Source organism: Macrobrachium nipponense, chromosome 1 (assembly GCF_015104395.2).
Source record: "Macrobrachium nipponense isolate FS-2020 chromosome 1, ASM1510439v2, whole genome shotgun sequence".
In the NCBI taxonomy this organism is placed as follows: domain Eukaryota; kingdom Metazoa; phylum Arthropoda; class Malacostraca; order Decapoda; family Palaemonidae; genus Macrobrachium; species Macrobrachium nipponense.
The window spans coordinates 107,679,103-107,702,458 of NC_087200.1; the positions used below are offsets into that span (position 1 = coordinate 107,679,103).

A 23,356-nucleotide genomic window follows, 5' to 3' on the forward strand; every position below is an offset into this window, starting at 1 on the left:
TGCGTTATAATGCTATAACAATATAGCATTATAACGCAAATTCTGTGATAGTATATACCAGGAAAGAGAAAAACGCTACTCCGGTATATACTTACTCCGTCCGAAAACTGTTCCACCAGCTCGAAGCAGATGGGACAGGCTTCGTGGTGCCAGACGATCAGGCCGTGATGGCGGACAGCACAAGGAGCATGAGACCTGCAGACTTCATGCCCGCAGGGGTCCTGGAGGACGGCGTTGCACCCAGCCTCCTGACAGTTAGTAGCCTGTAAGTGGATAGATACATAAGTATCAACGTTATACACTAACAGGACCCGTTAGTATGCTCCGCTGCATGCTGGAGTAGTATAAAATTTTTGGGCATAACCCCCCCTGTAATCCGTGTGGAAGAAGGTTCATGGGACCTGGTAACTGGTTGAAATACCCCGGTGTACACCGGAGAGGATTAAGCAGACCAGATACGTTTCATACACCCATAATTGAGTTTCAAGGAGGAGTACACCACGCCGGAGAACGAGAGAGGATTACACATATTTAAAACTAGATAATTAAAATAAAATAGTTTGGAGCGTGTAGCTCCATCGTAAAAGCCCCCTCCAGCAACCGCCGGGGCGCTCGGATAGCAAGCGGGCGCTCCGTCAGCAGACGAAGAGACTAGATACATAACGGGGAAAGCATGTAAACCAACCGATACCTCTTCCCCTACAATAGCTGGCGGAGCCAGCTACCCCTCCGCCAACTGCCAGGGTGCCCAGATAGCAAGCGGGCGCTCCGTCAGCAAACGAAGGGATATGATACATCAAAGAAGAAAGGAGGGGGGAAGAGGAATCGTAGCACAAATAACGCCGGAGAAGAACTGATGAAAACAGAGGGGGGTGGCCAACATCGCCCTGACCACACCGGAGCCCCCCGGAGCTCAAAGAGAACATGTGCGAAGCCACAGTACTCCCTGCTGTCCAAAACTCCCGTGACCCCCCTAAACAGGGGGGATGGGGGGAGCCAAGAGCTTCGGATGGTTGCTATAGCGACCGTAAGCAAGCAAGGACAGACTCCCCCCAACAACAAGGAGGAGGGGAAGGGGACTGGGACTAGGGCGATCAGTGGCTCGACGCGATCGCAAGTGGACCAAGAGGTGAATGCAACAAAACAGCCTAGGTCGAGCGACCATGTGAGCTCGAGAGGACCAAAAGGCGATAATGCAACAAAACTGATCGCAAATGGACCAAGAGGTGATAATGCAACAAAACCGCCTAGGCTAAACTGATCGCCCTAACATGCAAACCCCTAAAAATAAAATACAAATACATCGTAAATAGAGAGAGAGGGAAATCATGAGTGAGAGAGAAAGGGGACGTCCAGGAGAAGCAGGCTAGTTCCCCTAAGGAAAACAAGCCGACTGCTCAAAAGCTAGCCTTAGCCGAAACTTAAAACGGAGGGCAACAGCCAGGATGCTGGACTGGAAAACGTAAAAAGTAATCACTCAGAAGCCTAAACACCTAGACAAGGAGACATGCATACATGAACACTAATCTAAGTTATAGGCAATGGATTTCCGAATAATACGATATAAAATAATAAATAAGTAATAAAAGTTGGGAACTTGTGTATCACGTGATAGAACCCATAAATAAAGGTAAAAATACACTGGATAGATACCACAGTATGGGGGACCGAGGAATCTAACCGAACATGTGGCGAGCCGGCAAGGCCGCCATGTGCCAGACCAGGTGACTATTATCGAACCTAAAAAACGGTAAAAATAGCTCCTGTCTGACAAAAAACTAGTGTAAAACCTTTCGGGGTACTTAACTTAGCTGAGGCGATAGCTGCAAGTTCCATGGCGAAAATAATCCAAGGGAAAAGTGCGCAAAAAACACAGAGGAAAAATGGCACGTGCTACCAAGTTCGCTAACGAAAAAGGATGACCACCAGAGGCGCTGCAGTCGGCGTGCTGGGTAGCATAGTAGTAGTAGTTGCTGACTCCGACTGTGTATCAGCTCTTTCAGGAGGGGGATTCTGATGAAGGAGAATTCTAAATGACAAGAGGTTCGTGGTAGTGGTCTCACTCGGCCCAGATACCATACCGACACCCTCTTTTTATCTAGGGTGAGCGAGTCAGTTATTCTGACATCCTCCTGAATTTATTTTTTCTCTGGTATAATGTTAGTATCATTTACCTAGAAATAATGAACTTAAGGATTATTTCACGAAGCGACACGAACTGGGCCCAGAAATATAATTGTACAATGCAAAAAATTACTAGGAGAGACTTTTGGATACTGCTCTGTATCTCTCTTCAGTCCTACTGGTGGTCAAAACAATGGAGGGAGCGTACAACAGCACAAAAAATTGGTTCAAGGCGGATGAATTAACCCTTTAACGCCAAGTGGACGTATTAAACGTCAACGAAAATTGTCTGTCGGGTGCCGAACTGACGTAAGGTACGTCGACGAAAAAAAGGTTTTTTTTAAATTCACTGAAAAATAGTTATAGGCCTACTAGGCAAAAACTTTTGAATCAAGCACCTTGGAAGTCTCAGGCACAATATTTTGATTTATGGTGAATTTCCGAAAAAAATTTGCCTTACGTCCGCGCGGTAACTCTTCCGAAAAAATCATAATTTTTTTTGTCCGATTGTTGTAATGTTTGCACCATTTTCAATTAGCCGTTACATAAAGTTTTATATATAAAAATGTGCGCAATTTCATATAGAATACAACAATAAATAACCCATGGTTGTAGCTTATATCAGTTTTGAAATATTTTCATATAAATAACGATAAATAGAAAAAAATTTGACCTTCGGTCAACTTTAACTCGACCGAAATGGTCGAAAACTGCAATTGTAAGCTACAACACTTACAGTCTAGTAATATTCAATCAATTACCTTCATTTTGCAACAAACGGGAAGTCTCTAGCACATTTTTTGATTTATGGTGAATTTTTGAAAACAGCTTTTTTTTACGTCCGCTCATTGCGAATTCATGCATCATATTGTGATAATATTTTCTCTGTTGCTTTGATCAATTTACAATTTGTTATATTCCAAAATCATTGCAATTTAGTGTACAATACAAAAAAAATAATTAACTCATTAGCTTTAACCATTTTGCTCACAGCATGATTTGTATACAATTATATATGAAATTTTTCTTGCGCTCCCATATATTCCAATATTTATATATAATGATATTTTTTTTCATTTCTGATGGTTGCATACTAAACTTCAGGCAATGACAAAAAAAGGAGCCAAAAATGAACTCTTGATCTTGAAAATTAAGCGTGCTGTGATTTTTTGAAAAAACTTTTTTTCTGCTTTGGCGCCCACTCGCAAACGCTGCCGGCATACGGGAGACACTTTCGGAAATACCGGCTCGGTGTTTAAAGTTTTAGTGTTGGTCAGGTAACCCCCATTCGGTAATTTCTGTTAGCGAGACAGCTGGAACGGCAAAGTGGATGTTCAGGTGATTCCTGCTCAGCACACTCCATCGGTGCCATGACTTGAAGCTATAGTAACAGTCAGTCATCTGGGATAAAAGAGAGGTGGGCGCAATATCAGGGGTCTCACAATCACCAGACATATGAATCTTAAAATTGTTGACAAAGTGGCCAATTATTAATGAACTGATAAAACTCTCTTTATAAGTGAAGCTTTTGTTCCTTCAAAAGCACACCCCTTTCTAATAGCAGCCCCTTCCACTAAGCGATGAACACCAACATCCCCACTTTTTAAATGACAGAGGCACCATTCCAATTGATGTTGTGTCCAGGACACAACATCAATTGGAATGGGCTGCTATTAGAAAGGGGTGTGCTTTTGAAGGGAACAAAAGCTTCACTGATGAAGATAGTTTTATCAATTCAATAATAATTGGCCACTTTGTCAACGATTTTAAGATTCATCTGTCTGGTGATTGTGAGACCCCAGATATTGCTCCCACCTCTCTTTTATCCCAGATGACTGACGTTATAATAGCTTCAAGTTATGGCACCGATGGAGTGTCTGCTGAGCTGGAATCACCTGAACGACCACTACACCGTTCCAGCCGTCTCGCCAACAGAAACAACCGAACAGGGATTACCTGACCAACACTTAAATTAATTCGCCTTGAACCAGTTTTTTGCGCTGTTGTACGCTCCCTCCATTGTTTGACCATCAGTAGGACTGAAGAGGGATACGGAGCAGTATCTGAAAGTCTCTCCTAGTAATTTTTAGCATTGTACAATAGTATATCTTAACACTACTGTGGCTTTTAATTATCAATATTATAGCCTTGTTACGGAGGTTTCTTAGTTCAATAATAATAATAATAATAATAATAATAATAATAATAATAATAATAATAATAATAATAATAATAATAATAATAATAATAAGAAAGCCTTCGACATGATACCACACACATGGCTAATAGAATGCCTGAAAATATATGGGGCAGAGGATAATACCATTCAGCTTTCCTCAAAAAATACAATGCGCAAATGGAATACAATACTTACAAGCTCTGGAATAAGACTTAGCAGAGGTTAATATCAGGAGAGGGATCTTCCAGGGCGACTCACTGTCCCCACTGCTCTTCGTAGTAGCCATGATTCCCATGACAAAAAGTACTACAGAAGATGGATGCCGGTACCAACTCAAGAAAAGAGGCAACAAAATCAACCATCTGATGTTCATGGACGACATCAAGCTGTATGGTAAGAGCATCAAGGAAATAGATTACCTAATCCAGACTGTAAGGATTGTATCTGGGGACATCAGAATGGAGTTTGGAATAGAAAAATGCGCCTTAGTCAACATACAAAAAGGCAAAGTAACGAGAACTGAAGGGATAAAGCTACCAGATGGGAGCAACATCAAACACATAGATGAGACAGGATAAATATACCTGGGAATAATGGAAGGAGGATATAAACACCAAGAGATGAAGGACACGATCAGGAAAGAATATATGCAGAGACTCAAGGCGATACTAAAGTCAAAACTCAACGCCGGAAAATATGATAAAAGCTCATAAACACATGGGCAGTGCCAGTAATCAGATACAGCGCAGGAATAGTGGAATGGACGAAGGCAGAACTCCGCAGCATAGATCAGAAACCACCGGAAACAAAATGACAATACACAAAGCACTACACCCAAGAGCAATACGGACAGACTATACATAACAACGAAGGAAGGAGGGAGAGGACTACTAAGTATAGAGGACTGCGTCAACATTGAGAACAGAGCACTGGGGCAATATCTGAAAACCAGTGAAGACGAGTGGCTAAAGAGTGCATGGGAAGAAGGACTAATAAAGTAGACGAAGACCCAGAAAATATACAGAGACAGGAGAAAGACGAAAAGAACAGAGGACTGGCACAACAAACCAATGCACGGACAATACATGAGACAGACTAAAGAACTAGCCAGCGATGACAATTGGCAATGGCTACAGAGGGAGAGCTAAAGAAGGAAACTGAAGGAATGATAACAGCGGCACAAGATCAGGCCCTAAGAACCAGATATGTTCAAAGTACGATAGACGGAAATAACATCTCTCCCATATGTAGGAAGTGCAATACGAAAAATGAAACCATAAACCACATAGCAAGTGAATGCCCGGCACTTGCACAGAACCAGTACAAAAAGAGCATGATTCAGTGGCAAAAGCCCTCCACTGGAGCCTGTGCAAGAAACATCAGCTACCTTGCAGTAATAAGTGGGTACGAGACACCAACCTGAAGGAGTGATAGAAAACGATCAGGCAAAGATCCTCTGGGACTATGGTATCGAACGGATAGGGTGATACGTGCAAATAGACCAGACGTGACGTTGATTGACAAAGTCAGAAGAAAGTATCACTCATTGATGTCGCAATACCATGGGACACCAGAGTTGAAGAGAAAGAGAGGGAAAAAATGGATAAGTATCAAGATCTGAATAGAAAATAGAAGGATATGGGATATGCCAGTGGAAATCGTACCCATAATCATAGGAGCACTAGGTACGATCCCAAGATCCCTGAAAAGGAATCTAGAAAAACTAGAGGCTAAAGTAGCTCCAGGACTCATGCAGAAGAGTGTGATCCTTGAAACGGCACACATAGTAAGAAAAGTGATGGACTCCTAAGGAGGCAGGATGCAACCCGGACCCCACACTATAAATACCACCCAGTCGAATTGGAGGACTGTGATAGAGCAAAAAAAAAAAAAAAAAAAAAAAAAATAATAATAATAATAATATAATAATCAGCGCAGGAATAGTGGAATGGACGAAGGCAGAACTCCGCAGCATAGATCAGAAAACCATGAAACATATGACAATACACAAAGCACTACACCCATGAGCAAATACGGACAGACTATACATAACACGAAAGGAAGGAGGGAGAGGACTACTAAGTATAGAGGACTGCGTCAACATCGAAAAACAGAGCACTGTGGCAATATCTGAAAACCAGTGAAGACGAGTGGCTAAAGAGTGCATGGGAAGAAGGGACTAATAAAAGAGCAGACGAAGACCCAGAAATATACAGAGACAGGAGAAAGACAGAAAGAACAGAGGACTGGCACAACAAACCAATGCCACGGACAATACATGAGACAGACTAAAGAACTAGCCAGCAATGACAATTGGCAATGGCTACAGAGGGGAGAGCTAAAGAAGGAAACTGAAGGAATGATAACAGCGGCACAAGATCAGGCCCTAAGAACCAGATATGTTCAGTACGATAGACGGAAATAACATCTCTCCCATATGTAGGAAGTGCAATCTAACGAAAAATGAAACCATAAACCACATAGCAAGTGAATGCCCGGCACTTGCACAGAACCAGTACAAAAAGAGGCATGATTCAGTGGCAAAAGCCCTCCACTGGAGCCTGTGCAAGAAACATCAGCTACCTTGCAGTAATAAGTGGTACGAGCACCAACCTGAAGGAGTGATAGAAAAACGATCAGGCAAAGATCCTCTGGGACTATGGTATCAGAACGGATAGGGTGATACGTGCAAACAGACCAGAGTGACGTTGATTGACAAATTCAAGAAGAAAGTATACTCATTGATGTCGCAATACCATGGGGACACCCAGAGTGAAGAGAAAGAGAGGAAAAATTGGATAAGTATCAAGATCTGAAAATAGAAATAAGAAGGATATGGGATATGCCAGTGGAAATCGTACCCATAATCATAGGAGCACTAGGCACGATCCCAAGATCCTGAAAAGGAATCTAGAAAAACTAGATGCTGAAGTAGCTCCAGGACTCATGCAGAAGAGTGTGATCCTAGAAACGGCACACATAGTAAGAAGAGTGATGGACTCCTAAGGAGGCAGGATGCAACCCAGGAACCCCACACATAAATAAATCACCCAGTCGAATTGGAGGACTGTGATAGAGCAAAAAAAAAAAAAAAAAAAAAAAAAAAAAAAAAAAAAAAAAAAATAAAAAGCAAAAAAAAAAAAAAAAAAAAAAAAAAAAAAAAAAATAATAATAATAATAATAATAATAATAATAATAATAATAATAATAATAATAATAATAATAAAAAACTCGGTATGCCGAAGAGCTTATATTTTGCCTTCTAACTTGGTGCATTTTAAGCAGGCAAATTGTAAAGCAGCTGTCAAAAGTTCATTTCTGGGCTCAGCTCGTGTCGCTTGCGCGAAATATCCTTTAATCTATTTATTTCTAGGGTAAATGTACTAACACATACCAGAGAATAAATAAAATAAAGAAAAAGGTCAGTATAACTGACTCGCTCACCCTCCAAGAGGGTGTCGGTATGAACACTAGGCGAGTGAGACCACTACCACGAGCCAAATGCCAATAGAAATCTCCCACTACAAAAACCCTCCAAGAGGAGAGCCGACCCACAAGAGTGAGCAGCTCGTACTACTACTACTCCATCCCATGCTGCCGACTGCTGCGCCTCTGGTGGACATCCTTTTCAGTTAGCGCACACGAGTCACACGTGCTATTTTTCTCTCTGTGTTTTTTGTGCCCTTTCGTTGGATTTATCTATAATGGAGCGTGCAGCTATCGCAGCAGCTAAGTTAAGTAACTCAGTATTTATGGTTAGTTGGTTTTTTTTTCCGGCCCTGAGTCATATTTCCGTTTTGCCGTTTTTTAGGTATAAATACGTACTCGGGGGTCGGAAGCATGGCAGCATGGTTCTGCCTCGTGGTGGGTTCGTTCTGGGTCTCCCATACCTAGAACATCCCCTTATCTATGTACGCTCTATATTAGTTATCCGTTTTACTTAGGGTGCTGTCTACTCAGGTTTGTCATGCATGCATGTCTTTTACCTTATGTAGGCTTCTTCATCCAGACCCTAGTCCCGGCTCTTAGATCGGCCTCTGACTAGCTTGAGTGGTAGACTTGCCTTCGGGTTAGTCGTACACTCCTGGATTTTTTCTCCTACTATATTGCTTTCTTTCTTTTATTTGTTATTTAATTATACTATGTATTTTGTTATGGTTAGGTTGTTAGGCGTCTGGCTTAGCCTAGGTCCTGGCTCATTGAGCCTATACTACGCTCATCAGTCCGGTTGCTTCCCTATAGCATCTCTGATCAGTTGGTTTTGGCCAGTGGGCCTATATGCTACTGCTTTTCAGTCAGTTGCTTCCCGATAGCATCTCTCTGATCAGCTGATTTGCCCTAGGCTTAGTTGTCTTGTTTTGGTCTTACCGCCTCCGTGGTCACTACGTGATCACGAGACAGCCAGACGCCTGCCAGTCACCTTCCCCCCCCTCCCGCTCTTCCATAGAGTCGGGGAGGGTGGGTCGGTCTGCCCATGCTGCGTCCACTTTACCCGAGCCTGCCCCTCCCTCTCTCCCCCCAGGCGGAGGGGCTAGGGAGACGGGACAGACCCAGACTGGTCTCGACCTCTCCGGCTTCTCGGTCCGGCCGGGTGGTAACGTGTTGGGGGGTACTGGCCTTTCCCCCCATCCGTTGCTACCTTGTCGCTCCGTGCTAGCTCGAGCCTGTATGTCTTCTTGCTCTTTCCCACCTTACTAGGGCTCCTTTCCTGACGGAGTCCTGGCATCCAGCGGAAAGTTGTTAGTCCACCCAGTAGAGTGGACCGGAACATACAGTGGGGTCCCTGCTAACCTTACCGTATTGCTGAGTTACTACACTCCGCTACGCACTGGACTTGGTCCGGTTCGTTTGAGTTTTAGGTTTAAGTGTTATTAAGATTAACTATTTAGTCTTAAGTACCTTAAACCATCCCCCCTCCCTTACATGTCTTACCGGATCTCTACCGGATTATAGCCTATTCAGGCAAAGCAGGGAGGGGGTTGATGCCCAAAATTTTTTTCTCCGAGCTCACCGGCATGCAACGGAGTTCTTCTGTCCTTTAGCCTGTAAGTGATATTCTTTAAGATACTCATGTGTCTTCCCATTACAGGCCACCAACTGTGAGCATCCGGGATCGCGCCGCCACACTTCAGGAACCCATGTGGACACGAAGTTTGCCGGTCCATGCTCCATGCGCGACTCTGCACGGGGACATCCAGGGTCTGGTACCATGAGACGTGTACCAGATGTTACGATCTGGGTGAGCCAGCTTTTAGACGGGGTAAGTATTCCATCTCCGGTAGCTGCTCCGCTTCTGTTTTAGTGCTTAAGTTTTCATCATTCACTTAACTTAAGGCATCTAGTTTAAGTTATACTTTAAGTTTTAGTTTTAAGTGATTTCTTAAATCTAATCTACGCCCTCTCTTCCAGGCGCCGGCAGTGAGGGATACCGCACTGGCAACCCTGCGGGCCTGGGTCGGCGGTTTTGGGAAGAACGCCGCCAAGGGTATGCCTACATTCTAGAGAAACGGTTGGCGGTATTAATCTTCCCCGGAGGCAAGGCGACAGGATAACGTCGACCCAGTAGAGGCGGCCCCGACTATCGCCTTCATCCAACAACAGCTGGCTGCCTCATTAACTGACCAAGACCAGGTATCTCCACGGACGTCGCGACTTTAGATATAATGTGGAACCTATGGTAGGTGTAGACGATCTGTTTGGTCGAGGTAGTAAGGTGGACACCCAAGGGTCACCCCTTGGGCGTAAGTGTTTCTTCTACTCCTGCAACCTCTCCATCCTTCCAAGGCTTTACAGGTGATGATTTGTATACTCCTCCTGACGCTTCGGTTAGACCTAAGGTCAAGGGTCAAGCAGTGAAATCCTTGACTAAGACGTCGTCGTCGTCTAAGAAGACGACTTCGGCTTCAGCTCCTCGCGTAAGTCTCCGGCTGGGAATCCCGGAGCAGACAGGTCTAAAGCTTCTAGCTCCGGCTCTAAGTCCTCAAGGAGTAAATCCTCCAGAGAGAGATCTCGTACTCCGCAGAGTCACCAGTTCCGCTACCCTGGTTCCGATTCAGAGCCACCCCTCCACCTCCGCAGCAGCTCCGGCTTTGGACTCCAATGCTGGCCTGTTACAACAGGTGGCGACTGGTTGGGTCCCTAAAGAGTAGCATGGAACAAATGATCTCTCGATTGTCGGATAGGATTACTTCCCAAGACTCCATTATAGCCGGACTGAGAGAAGCCCCTCTAGCCTCTCCTCCACTTTCCAATACAAGTGGAACTCAGCTTCCTCCGTATGACTCGCTACCTCCGTTCTCGATGAACAACCATGGAGAGTAGCGTCATACGCCCCCTTCCAAGACGGTCTCATTTCTATACCGAATTTGGAACTCGAAGGATAGAGGACTTCGAGTTCTACCGGAAGACCCTCCAGCCTCCGTTCATAGGCTACGCAAGGCTCACAGCTTCAGCCATGGTTCGGGATGATAGGGTACCAAAGGAGACAGTCCTCTATTCACGAGACCAGGCTCAGAGAGAATGGCTCAGGTGTTTAGAGGACATGGATTGTTTTAATACCAAGATACAACTTTTTAAGAGTCCCTTTACCATCACAATGGATGAGAGTACCCCGCTCCCGTTCCTGACAAAGATCGCGAGGTCTACCATCCCAGCGGCCCAGAAGGGGGAACCCATGCCTCCAATTGAAGGAAGCAGATCCCACATCTCCGTTGCTCCCCTCAGCCGGAGAATTGTGGGAAGACTTGCCGAACACCTTCTCACTTCAGCTGGCAAACGCAAACCGGACTGTGCTATGGAGCAGTTTGGTGAAAAGCTACCCAGGCTCCCAGATAGCCTTATTCAGGCTGAATTTGACGCGAAATCGCGATTAGCAGGTCAATTAACTCTATGGCTTATGTCCGAGAGTAGCAACCATAGCCTATGGCTCAGAACCGCTTTTTAAACTCATGACCAAAGCCCTGACTCAAACGGTACAGTCGGATATGTTTGAGTTTGCCACTGCTAGAACGAATTGTAGGAAGCATGTCCTACAAGAGGCAACCATTCGACATGAGCCGAATAGGTTACTCTCGTCTACATCTGGGGAGCAGATCTCTTCCCAGAAGCTATGGTGGAAGAATCCAGTCAGAGGCTACGAGGCTGAACCCAGAGCCTTAAGGACCGTTGGGGGCCTACGGCTAAAGGAGGAGGCAAGACCTAACACCTAAGGTAAGGGACAGAGGAAACCTAGGCGTTCCATCCTTACCAGAAAAAGCAGCCACGCTTTCCTCAGCAAGTTCCAGCGGTGCCCTTAGTGCAAACAGCCTAACCTTCCACTTCTAAGCTCAATCACAACCAATTTATGTGATATCCCCTCAGCCTCAGCCCTCCACCTCTTACGCCATCTCTCCAGCTTACAATCAAGCCTTCGAGAGTCAAGCTTCACAGAAGTATGACCGCGTCGGGTAAGGGAGGCAGAGGTAAGCGTTCCTTTCGTGGGAGAGGGTCGGGAGGCCCCTTTAATAGGGGAAAAGCACTTCAGAGGAGGTCGAGGTGGTTACCAGAACCAATGAAGAACTTCAGGTAGGAGGGAGGCTGTTTCACTTTCGCCACCGGTGGAACTTCAGCGAATGGGCTCAGAGCATAGTGTCAAAAGGCTGGTTGGAGCTGGTTGTTACGAACCCACCTCATCCAGACCTTTCCGTCAGCTTCCTTCCAAGGAATTGACAGAGTACGCAGAGGACCGTCCTTCAGAAAGGAGCTATAGCGAGAGTCAAGAGATTAAAATTCAAGGTCGCTTGTTCAGCGTGCCAAAGAAAGGCTCACAAAAAAGAAGGGTAATCTTAGACTTGTCCCGCTTAAAACTTAGCCATTCGCTGCGACAAGTTCAAGATGCTCACGATCTCGCAGGTGCCGGGCGGACCTTACTTCCCCGTGGGGCCGTCACCACCTCTATCGATCTTACAGACGCCTACTATCATATCCCTATTGCCAAGACACTTCCGTCCGGATCTGGTTTTCAAGATAGGAGACCAGGCATTCTCCTTCAAGGTAGTTCCCTTCGGACTCAACGTGGCACCCAGGGTGTTCACGAAACTAGCGGAAGTGGTAGTGCAACAACTCCAGGTCACAAGGGATTATGGTAGTAGCGTATCTCGACGATTGGTTGATCTGGGCTTCAACAATCGAGGAATGCAACAGAGCTACACTGAAAGTGATTCAGTTCCTGGAATATCTAGGCTTCAAGATAAACAGGACCAAGTCAAGACTCACTCCAGAGTCAAACTTTCAGTGGCTGGGCATTCAATGGAATCTATCCTCCCTATACTCTGTCGATTCCATCAACCAAAAGGAAAGAAATAGCGAAGTCAGTCAAGCAATTTCTAAGTCACAAACTGGCGTCAAGGAGGGCTCAGGAGAGGATCCTGGGTTCTCTCCAGTTTGCATCAGTGACGAACGTCTTAATGAAAGCCAAACTGAAAGACCTAACCTAACCCGAATCTGGCGCTCACGAGCAAATGTCATGTCCAGGGCCAACTATCCTCAGTCCCTCTGATTCTAAAGAATCGACTTCGGCCGTGGGCGAAAGTCAAGAATTTGTCAGTGTCAGTACCCCTTCAGTTCCCTCCACCAGGGATCACCATCCACACAGACGCGTCCTTAGCGGGTTGGGCGGGGAGGGTATTCCCAGGTCAAAAGGTTCAAGGAACTTGGTCACCTCAGTTCAGTCAGTTCCATATAAACGTACTGGAGGCAATGGCAGTGTTCTTGACTCTAAAAAGGTTGCGCCCACCAAAGTACTCCCACATAAAGCTAGTTCTGGACAGCGCAGTGGTAGTACATTGTATAAACAGGGGAGGCTCCAAGGTCACGTCATCTAAATCATGTCATGGTAGCCATCTTCTCCCTGGCAGACAAGTTCAGTTGGCATCTCTCCTCCACTCACATACTGGAGTGAGAAACGTCATAGCAGACGCGTTATCCCGATCAGTGCCCCTAGAGTCGGAATGGTCACTGGACAACAGTTCGTTCCAATGGATCCTTCAAAGAGTTCCAGGGCTACAAGTGGATCTCTTCGCATCTCAAGCGAATCACAAACTGCCGTGTTATGTAGCCCCCAACCTGGACCCTCTGGGCCTATGCCACGGACGCCCTGGCTCTAGACTGGAACAACTGGAAGAAGATTTATGTCTTTTCCTCCAGTGAATCTTCCTCATGAAAGTTTTAAACAAACTCAGGACATTCAAGGGTCAAGTGGCTCTAGTAGCCCCAGACTGGCCGAAGAGCAATTGGTATCCCCTAATTCTGGAGCTGGGCCTTCGTCCTCTTCGGATCCCCAATCCCAGGCTCTCCCAGTCAGTACAAACGAAGACTGTGTTCGCTTCCTCAGGGATTCTCAAAACCCTAACTTTATGGACTTCATGAAGTTTGCGGCAAAAAGAGATGCGAATATTGACCCTCAGAATATTCTCTTCTTGGAATCCGATAAAAGGGATTCAACTTTGAGACGTATGATGCTGCTGTCAAAAACTTAGCAATCTTCCTGAGAGAATCGATATTAGAATCATGACAGTTAATTCAGCTATATCCTTTTTCAGATCCTTATTTGAAAAAAAGGTTTAGCAGCTAGCACGATTACGACAAACAAGTCAGCCTGAAAAAAGATATTTCAATTTGGGTCAACATAGACTTGACGGATTCCTACTTCTCGTCTATTCCTAAGGCATGTGCTAGACTTAGACCTTCTGTAAGGCCTACGTCAGTTTCATGGTTCTTAAACGATGTTCTAAAACTGGCTTCAGAAACCGATAATGACACATGCTCGTTTATAATGCTCTTAAGGAAAACCCTGTTTTTATTAAGCTTAGCTTCAGGAGCAAGAATTTCAGAACTGTCGGCTTTATCCAGAGATCCGGGTCATATTCAATTCCTTCCCACAGGGGAAGTCCTACTTTCTCCGGAACGTAGCTTTTTAGCAAAGAATGAAGATCCTTTGATGAGGTGGGAACCTTGGAAGGTACTACCCCTTCCACAAGATGTATCTCTTGCCCAGTTACAACCTACGAGCCTTTCTGTCAAGGACCTCCTCATCCTCATCGGGTCCCCTCTTTAAGAGGGAAAAAGGTGGAAACTTTATCCATTAAAAGGCATCAGGCAACAAATCCTGTACTTTATTAAGCAAGCCAATCCTGACTCTTTTCCGAAAGCACATGATGTCAGGGCAGTAGCCACCTCAATTAATTATTTCCAACACATGAACTTCGATGAGTTGAAAAAGTATACCGGATGGAAAATCGCCGACAGTGTTCAAACGTCATTACCTAAGTCCTTGGAAGCTTTGAAATTTTCAGCAGTAGCAGCGGGTAACATAGTTTCCCCTGACTCGAGTTAATTTGTAGTAGAAGATTCAGTCCTCCTTTCTACCTGCCTCACCCAACAGTTCGTCTATTCCTGCCGTTTTTCATTTACATCACCTTGTGTCTTAGCTGCTTTTATGATGATGTAGTGGGTACCCCATATTTTTTTGCTAGGGATACTCACAGATGATTATAGATATTGATCTCATGGATGTTACCCCCTTATTTTTATGCTAGGGATACTCTTATTTTATAATGGTTACGGGTTTGTGTATATTAAGTCATATACATTCCTTATATATTATCATTGTTGATTATTTGTTCATTTGATTATTTTAATTGCTATTATATTTTGATACATTGCCTTTACACAGATACCATTTTGTTACATGTAACCATTTTACCTCTGTACCATATGTAAATTACTTATGTAAGAAACATGATTAGAATTAAGTGTAATTTAAGCATATTTCTAATTTTGTATCACTATGTATTTGTATCTTTTTAGCAATTATATTCTTTTTTTTTATATTTATTTTCTCTTTTATTTGAGACCTATTCTGATTTATTTTATTACTTTTGTTTACAATCTTGTGCTATTTCTCTGGTACGATTGCGCGCAAGCGACACGAGCTGAGCCCAGAAAAGGGATTTTGACGTAAGGAAAAATCTATTGCTGGGCGATTGGCTCGTGTCGCCAGCGAAATCCCACCCTACCCATCCCTTCGCCCAAGATTGTCTGCTAACTTCAGGATGGCCACCAGAGGCGCAGCAGTCGGCAGCATGGGATGGAGTAGTAGTAGTACGAGCTGCTCACTCTGTGGGTCGGCTCTCCTCTGGAGGGTTTTTGTAGTGGGAGATTTCTATTGGCATTTGTTTGGCTCGTGGTAGTGGTCTCACTCGCCTAGTGTTCATACCGACACCCTCTTGAGTGAGCGAGTCAGTTATACTGACCTTTTTCTTTATTTTATTTATTCTCTGGTATGTGTTAGTACATTACCCTAGAAATAATAGATTAAAGGATATTTCGCTGGCGACACGAGCCAATCGCCCAGAAATAGATTTTTCCTTACGTCAAAATCCCTTTTATTATATCCAGCACATTGCTAGTCACTTGCTACCACTGAAGAGGGTGAATGGTACCAGGGGTGCATGCAGGGAGTATTTATACCCAGGATTACAAAAGAAAGGGGCAATTTTTAATTGGTTAGTCATAATCCTGCTGATTGTTTGGCACTGGAGGGCTCTGCTTGCAGCTCGAGGAGAAGGGCGGCTGTATCATTGTCTTAGGGGTGCACCTCATTATCCTTCTGACTGTGGTCAGCAGGAGGAGGTTTTCTGAGTAATATTTACCATAGGTTTCCACCGTAGAATGGCAAGTGCCTCCTTATAGTGGAGGCGGTGGTGTTCATGTCGCTGTAGAGGATTCTGGTATCCCTTACAATCTGTTGGTATTGGGGGGCATTGCCATGTTGCCTCATGCAGTGTTGGTATACTGTACCCTCATATAAATGGACAGCAATCATCTTAGAAAGGCGAGTCGTTATCATACCAATGTAAGAATGGTGGCAACCACTCTTGGGGCACAGTATTTGGTAAATGACTCCTCTCCTCTTCATGGGATCACTGCTGATGGAGGGGTTGTCCTTCATGAGGTACTGGGCAGTACATAGTCCAATTCTTATAATAGACCGTAAGGTCGACTTTGCCAGGGGTTATGTACATGAGCCCAAATGATCTTCAGGGCTGCCTTGTCCTTCTTGTATTCTGTATTCATGTATCCCCTGTACAATGATTGTATGGTCCTTATGCCCTCTGGAGGGGCACAACCCTCCCGCATATTTTAGAGTTAGGGATGATGCATCCCTGTAGACCTTGTCAAAGATGAACTATATGGTCTCATCAACAGGAACGTTGGTGAAGAGACTCTACATCTAATGACGTGACGATATCTTGCCAGTAGTGAGTAGCTTGTCAAAAAACACTACAAAAGATGCAATGTAAAGTTCATTAGGGAAATAGGGAATTGAAATCTTATTTAAGGTCTTAGCCAGTTGGTAAGTTGGTGTTGGGTACTGGTTAATTATGGAGCAATGAAGGTTGTTGGCTTTGTGAGTTTTTACATTGCAGTAGATGTAGCCAACAAAGCAGTTGCTCATAATCTTGGGAAGGTGCACAGCACCTACAGCAGTATTAATTCTTACAATAATGTGGTTTGCTTCCCTCCTAATGTTGTCAACAGGATTTCTCATAATACAGTGGAACTTGTTGGATTTCCAAGAATCTTGCTGAGGTTCCTGTGGTAGGCCTCTCACCTAATTAGACTGAAGGCAGCTGTTTTATCTGCACGGCAGATAAAACATCAGCCAAAATCTTAGTCATCCATAATCTTGGGAAGGTGCACAGCTTCTGTAGCAGTATTAATTCCTTTAATAATGCAGTTTGCTTCCCTATGGATGTCGTTGATATCAGGAGGGAAGCAAACTGCATTATTGAAAGAATTGATGCTGCCAAAGAGCTGTGCACCTTCTCAAGATTATGGGAGACTACAATGTTGGCTACATCTACTGCAATGTAAAAAGCTACAAAGCCAACAACCCTCTTCCAAGTAGGCCCTTGCCATTCTATGGTGGGAACCTACGCTAAATATTACTCAGGAAACCTGCTGACCGCCATTTGGAGAACAATGAGGTGTGCTCCTGAGACAACAATACATCCACCCACCCCCTCAAGCCACAAGTTGAGACCCATGTCGGTCAACCAGACTCATAGTCAACGGGAGAGCTCCTGGGATTTACCCTCTTCTTTTGTAAACTTGTTTTCAGGTATAAATACTCTCTGCATGTCCCTTGGTGCCATTCACCTCATTCAATGGAAACAAGCGAATACCAATGCGCCAGATAATCAATGAACTTTGGACAGCTTCTGTATGATTTACCTGCTAAAATGAAGAAACTTACATATTTGAGAAGGCAAAATTTATATTTGCAGTAGATGTAGCCAACATTGTAGTCTCCCATAATCTTGAGAAGGTGCACAGCTTCTTTGGCAGCATGAATTCTTTCAATAATGCAGTTTGCTTCCCTCCTGATATCAACGACATCCACAGGGAAGCAAACTGCATTAATAAAGGAATTAATGCTGCTATAGAAGCTCAAAAGCATAGAGAGTGCTTTCTTTTCAATGTAATTTACCTCAGAGAGGGTCTCTTTCTGAGATATTGCAATAATAATAATACGTAATAAGTAAAATAAAATGTATCCATATTTTTCCATGCAATAATAAGAGATTATGTTGAGCCCAGGTCCATCCTATCAAACCAATAGTCCCTATACAGTATAAGCATGTAGAATGCAGGTACCTTTCCAAGCCTTGCCTTGTTACAAAAGGTCCTTAGGGTTGGGTATTGCAACCGCAACCATCTCAAATAGTACCATTTTTGACAGTATGTATTGGTAAACTAGTATAACAATAATAATAATGAATGTTCAGATATTAGTATATATAAAAGCACATAAACTGTAGCACTGTAAAGCACATTTTTCTAACTTACCAGAATCGCGATTCACTTCCAAAAAGAGATTCATGGAATCCTTAAACTGTTTATGCTGAAAGAAATAGAATGCTTGCATGTGCTTCACATGAAGCACCATCTGTTCTTTGACTTCCTTTGGCTCCTTCAAGACTTCCTGAAATGAGATAAATGACCTTTCATCAACAATAAGTGTGCTAAATTAAAGCCATTTATGGTTAAAAATATGTCACTGATTATAATCATGTTATACTAACTTCACTATAGAATACACAGACCTCTTCATGTTTACTGGATGGGCTGAGAGTAGGCAATCACAGTAAAATATTGTACTAATTTAAAATTCCACTCATTACACTCATTGTACCACTCAAAATTTTGTAAGTCTCTACTACATGCAGATTTCCTATTTAAACAAGAGGCAAAATACAATGTTTCATCATTCTTGTTTAACTGGAAACAGTAAAATTGGTAATATGAACCAACAGGTTTCAAGACTTTCAGAAACTTCCTACTTCTCACTAGTTCATATATCCTGGATGTTGCTCATTAAAAGTAGCAAAAATATCTGATATTTCTGACAAGACAACTCTGTATTACTTGCATGAATTATGCACATTTAGTAACCTAGACACTTGATAGCTACCAATTGCACAATAAGTCATTAGAGATGATGCCAAGCCACTACGTATATTGTAAAGTGGAAAAGTCTAGCTTTAATCCTTTGGGTGTCTAGAGTATGTAAAGATATAATAAGGTTTTATACAGTGTACAGGTAGCTGTAGTGTTCAAGTTACAATAATCCGATTTTATGAGAGACCAAATTACAATAGCCTAACTTTATCCCATCTTCTAGTTACATAAGTTCAAAAGCAGCAAAAGAGAATGATGAGAGTATGGTTTTAACATTATACTCGTTGTGTAAACGTGTACAGTCATGAACAACCAAACGAGAAACAACTTTTTTTTTCTTTTTTTCTAAGTACAACCGAATTGAATAACATCCGTTAGGCTTGTATTTCAATCATCCTACTATAGTAAACTATTACCGTAGTTGTTATAAATGGCGTTATGTAGAATAGAACTGAGATATCTTAATGTAATAACTTTATTCGCTATAGATCAAAGATCAATATAGATCAAAGATCAATCGGGAAATATAATGTTAAATTTAAACCTAGTTATAACTGAAGCTGAGAGAACTGTTCAAGCTGCTAATGACTATTATTGTGCATCGGCAACAAGGATAAAACTCCAGTAAATGTATGCCATCAAACACAACCGTAGATAAAATTGAGATAAACTAATTTTAATAAAATCTATTGTGCTTGAAAGAACACATTTTACTGTTGGTTTCCCGCCGATATAAGATAAATAACGTAAAGTTCGTATAACGATGATATAAAGGAAAATTGCGAAAGGAATCACATAATTTTTTTACGCAATAAACATGCCGCCAACGTAATCTGTTAAAAAAAAAAAAAAAAAAAATTCACAATCACAACGAGAAATATTCAATTCATATTTCCACCTAAAAACATGTCATATAAGGAAAAATAACCTTGTCTCATATAAGTCAAATATCTAGATATTTGTTTATGCTAACTAGAAGCAAGAAAATTTGCTCGGAATTGTGTTAAAAATGGCGAAACAAACTCGTATTCACCATCAGCTGATTTCAAACCAAAACATTGGCCGCTCCGCAGAATACTGGCTTAGATTTGCCATAGTATTTTATAATACAATAATATGAGAATACATACAATATTATTGGATACAGTGAAGTAATTTACAGTATTCCCCCGTATTCTCACCAGGCACCCCTGCGAATAGCTCAAACCCGCGAATAGAGAGAGAGAGAGAGAGAGAATAACTCCTTACAATATCAATAGATTGAAATGAACTTCTATAGGCAACACTTATTTCCCCTCCCATAAATACATATATCTTTTCCACAGAAAAGAGAAAGAGAGGATATGATACAATTATTGTTTGCTGATATCAATTCTTTTGTGAGAGAGACGAGAGAGAGAAGAGACAGGGAGGGAGAGAGAGAGAGAGAGAAGATGGATGGAGAGAGAGGAGAGAGAGAGAGAGAGGACGAGAGAGAGAGAGAGAGAGAGATAGAGAGAGAGAGAGAGAAGAGAGAGAGAGAGAGAGAGAGATAAAAGAAGGGAAGAAACAGAAACACCAAATGTAAACCTTATGTAACATCCTACATCAAATTTACCTTAAATTATCATAATATTAATGTATTAATCTTAGAGACTGTATTAAGGGATTTTGACGTAAGGAAAAATCTATTTCTGGGCGATTGGCTCGTGTCGCCAGCGAAATATCCTTTAATCTATTATTTCTAGGGTAAATGTACTAACACATACCAGAGAATAAATAAATAAAGAAAAAAGGTCAGTATAACTGACTCGCTCACCCTCCAAGAGGGTGTCGGTATGAACACTATGGCGAGTGAGACCACTACCACGAGCCAAATGCCAATAGAAATCTCCCACTACAAAATCCCTCCAAGAGGAGAGCCGACCCACAGAGTGGGCAGCAACTACTACTACTACTCCATCCATGCTGCCGACTGCTGCGCCTCTGGTGGCCATCCTGAAGTTAGCAGACAATCTTGGCGATGGGATGGGTAGGGGCGGGATTTCGCTGGCGACACGAGCCAATCGCCCAGAAATAGATTTTTCCTTACGTCAAAATCCCTTTTCTGGGCTCAGCTCGTGTCGCTGCGCGAAATCGCACCAGAGAAATAGCACAAGATTGTAAAATAAAATAACAAAATAAAGAAGTCTCAAATAAAGGTAAAATAAAATTAAAAGAATATAATTGCTAATAAGGATACATATACACAATGATACCAAAAAATAGAAATATTGCTTAAATTACACTTAATTCTAATAATATTTCTTAACTTACGGTATTTACATATATACAGGGGTAATAAGGCATATATGTACAAAACTGGTATCTGTGTAAGGCTATGTATCAGAAATCCAGAGCAATTAGCATAATACGTTGAACAAAACAAACTCAACAATAAAAATATATAAAGGAATGTATATAACTTATATACAAAACCCGTAACCATTATAAATAAGATGTATCCCCTAGCATAAAAATAAGGGGATGACATCCAAGAGATCAAAATCCATAATCAATTGTGAGTGCCCCTAGCAAAAAAATAAGGGACACCCACTACATTATCATCAAAGCAGCTAAGACACAAGGTGACCGTAGATGAACAAGGCAGGAATAGACGAACTGTTGGGTGAGGCAGGTAGAAAGGAGGACTGGTTCTTCTACTAAGATTAGGTGGGGAGTCAGGGGAAAACTATGTTACCCGCTGCTACTGCTGAAAATTTCAGAGCTTCCAAGGACTTTAAGTAATGACGTTTGAACACTGTCGGCGATTTCCATCCAGTATACTTTTTCAAAACTCATCGACAGTTCATATGTTGGAAATAAGTTAATTGAGGTGGACTACTGCCCTGACATCATGTACTTTTGGGAAAGAGTCAGGATTGGCTTGTTTAATGAAGTACAGGATTTGTTGCCTGATGCCTTTAATAGATAAAGTACCACCTTTTTCTCTCTTAAAGAGAGGACCCGATGAGGATGAGGAGGTCCTAGACAGAAAGGCTCGTAAGGTTGAAAACCGGGCAAAGAGATACATCTTGTGGAAGGGGTAGAACCTTCCATGGTTCCCACCTAATCAAAGGATCTTCATTCTTAGCTATAAAGCTACGTTCCGGAGAAAGTAGCACTTCCCCTGTGGGAAGGAACTGGATATGATCCGGATCTCTGGATAAAGCCGACAGTTCTGAAATCCTAGCTCCTGAGGCCAAGCTTAATAAAAATAGAGTTTTTCTTAAGAGCATTATAAACGAGCATGTGTCATTATTGGTTTCTGAAGCCAGCTTTAGAACATCGTTTAACGAACCCATGATACTGACGTAGGCCTTACAGAAAAGGTCTAAGTCTTAGCAAAAACAACGGGGCCCTTGGGAATAGACCGAGAAAGTAGGAAATCTGGTCAAGTCTATGTTGAAACCAAATTGAAAAATCTTTTTCAAGGCTGACTTGTTTGTCGTAATGGTGCTAGCTGCTAAGACCTTTTTCAAATAAGGATCTGAAAAAGGATATAGCTGAATTGATTGTCATGATCCTAATATCCGATTCTCTCAGGAAGGTTGCTAACTTTTTGACAGCAGCATCATACTGTCTCAAAGTTGAATCCCTTTTATCGGATTCCAAAAAGAGAATATTTTGCGGGTCAATATTCGCATCCCTTTTTGCTGCAAACTTCATGAAATCCATAAAGTTAGGGTTTGAGAATCCCTGAGGAAGCGAACACAGTCTTCGTTTGTACTGACTGGGAGAGCCTGGGATTGGGAATCCGAAGAGGGCGAAGACCCAGTTCCAGAATTAGAGGGTACCAATTGCTCTTCGGGCCGTCTGGGGCTACTAGAGCCACTTGACCCTTGAATGTCCTGAGTTTGTTTAACACCTTCATGAGAAGATTCACTGGAGGAAAGACATAAATCTTCTCACCAGTTGTTCCAGTCTAGAGCCAGGGCGTCCGTGGCATAGGCCAGAGGGTCCAGGTTGGGGGCCACATAACATGGGAGTTTGTGATTCGCTTGAGATGCGAAGAGATCCACCTGTAGACCTGGAACTCTCTGAAGAATCCATTGGAACGAAAACGTTGTCCAGTGACCATTCCGACTCTAGAGGTACTGATCGGGATAGAGGCATCTGCTATGACGTTCCTCACTCCAGCTATATGAGTGGAGGAGAGATGCCAACTGAACTTGTCCGCCAGGGAGAAGATGGCTACCATGACATGATTTAGATGACGTGACTTGGAGCCTCCTCTGTTTATACAATGTACTACCACTGCGCTGTCCAGGACTAGCTTTACGTGGGAGCACTTTGGCGGACGCTTAACTTTTAGAGTCAAGAACACTGCCATTGCTTGCCGAGTACGTTTTATATGGAACTGCTGGGGGTTGGAGAAAAAAAAAAAAAAAAAAAAAGGGGGGGAAAGCGGAAACTGAGGTGGACCTACGTTCCTTGAACTTTCTTGAACTGGGAATGATCCTCGCCCCAACCCGCTTAATGAAGCGTCCGTTGCGGATGGGTGATCCCTGGTGGAGGGAAACTGAAGGGGCA

At 43.0% G+C, this 23,356-nt stretch overlaps 1 protein-coding gene across 2 annotated transcripts in view; it reads right to left on the reverse strand.

Moving 5' to 3' along the window:
• Positions 1-23,356, reverse strand: part of LOC135219537 (vam6/Vps39-like protein) — a 405,404-nt gene that overhangs the window by 171,051 nt on the left and 210,997 nt on the right. For both annotated transcript variants that reach the window (XM_064256380.1, XM_064256379.1), the window contains exon 8: positions 18,194-18,329. In XM_064256380.1, the coding sequence (XP_064112450.1) occupies positions 18,194-18,329 (136 nt within the window). The remainder of the gene's footprint in view (positions 1-18,193; positions 18,330-23,356) is intronic.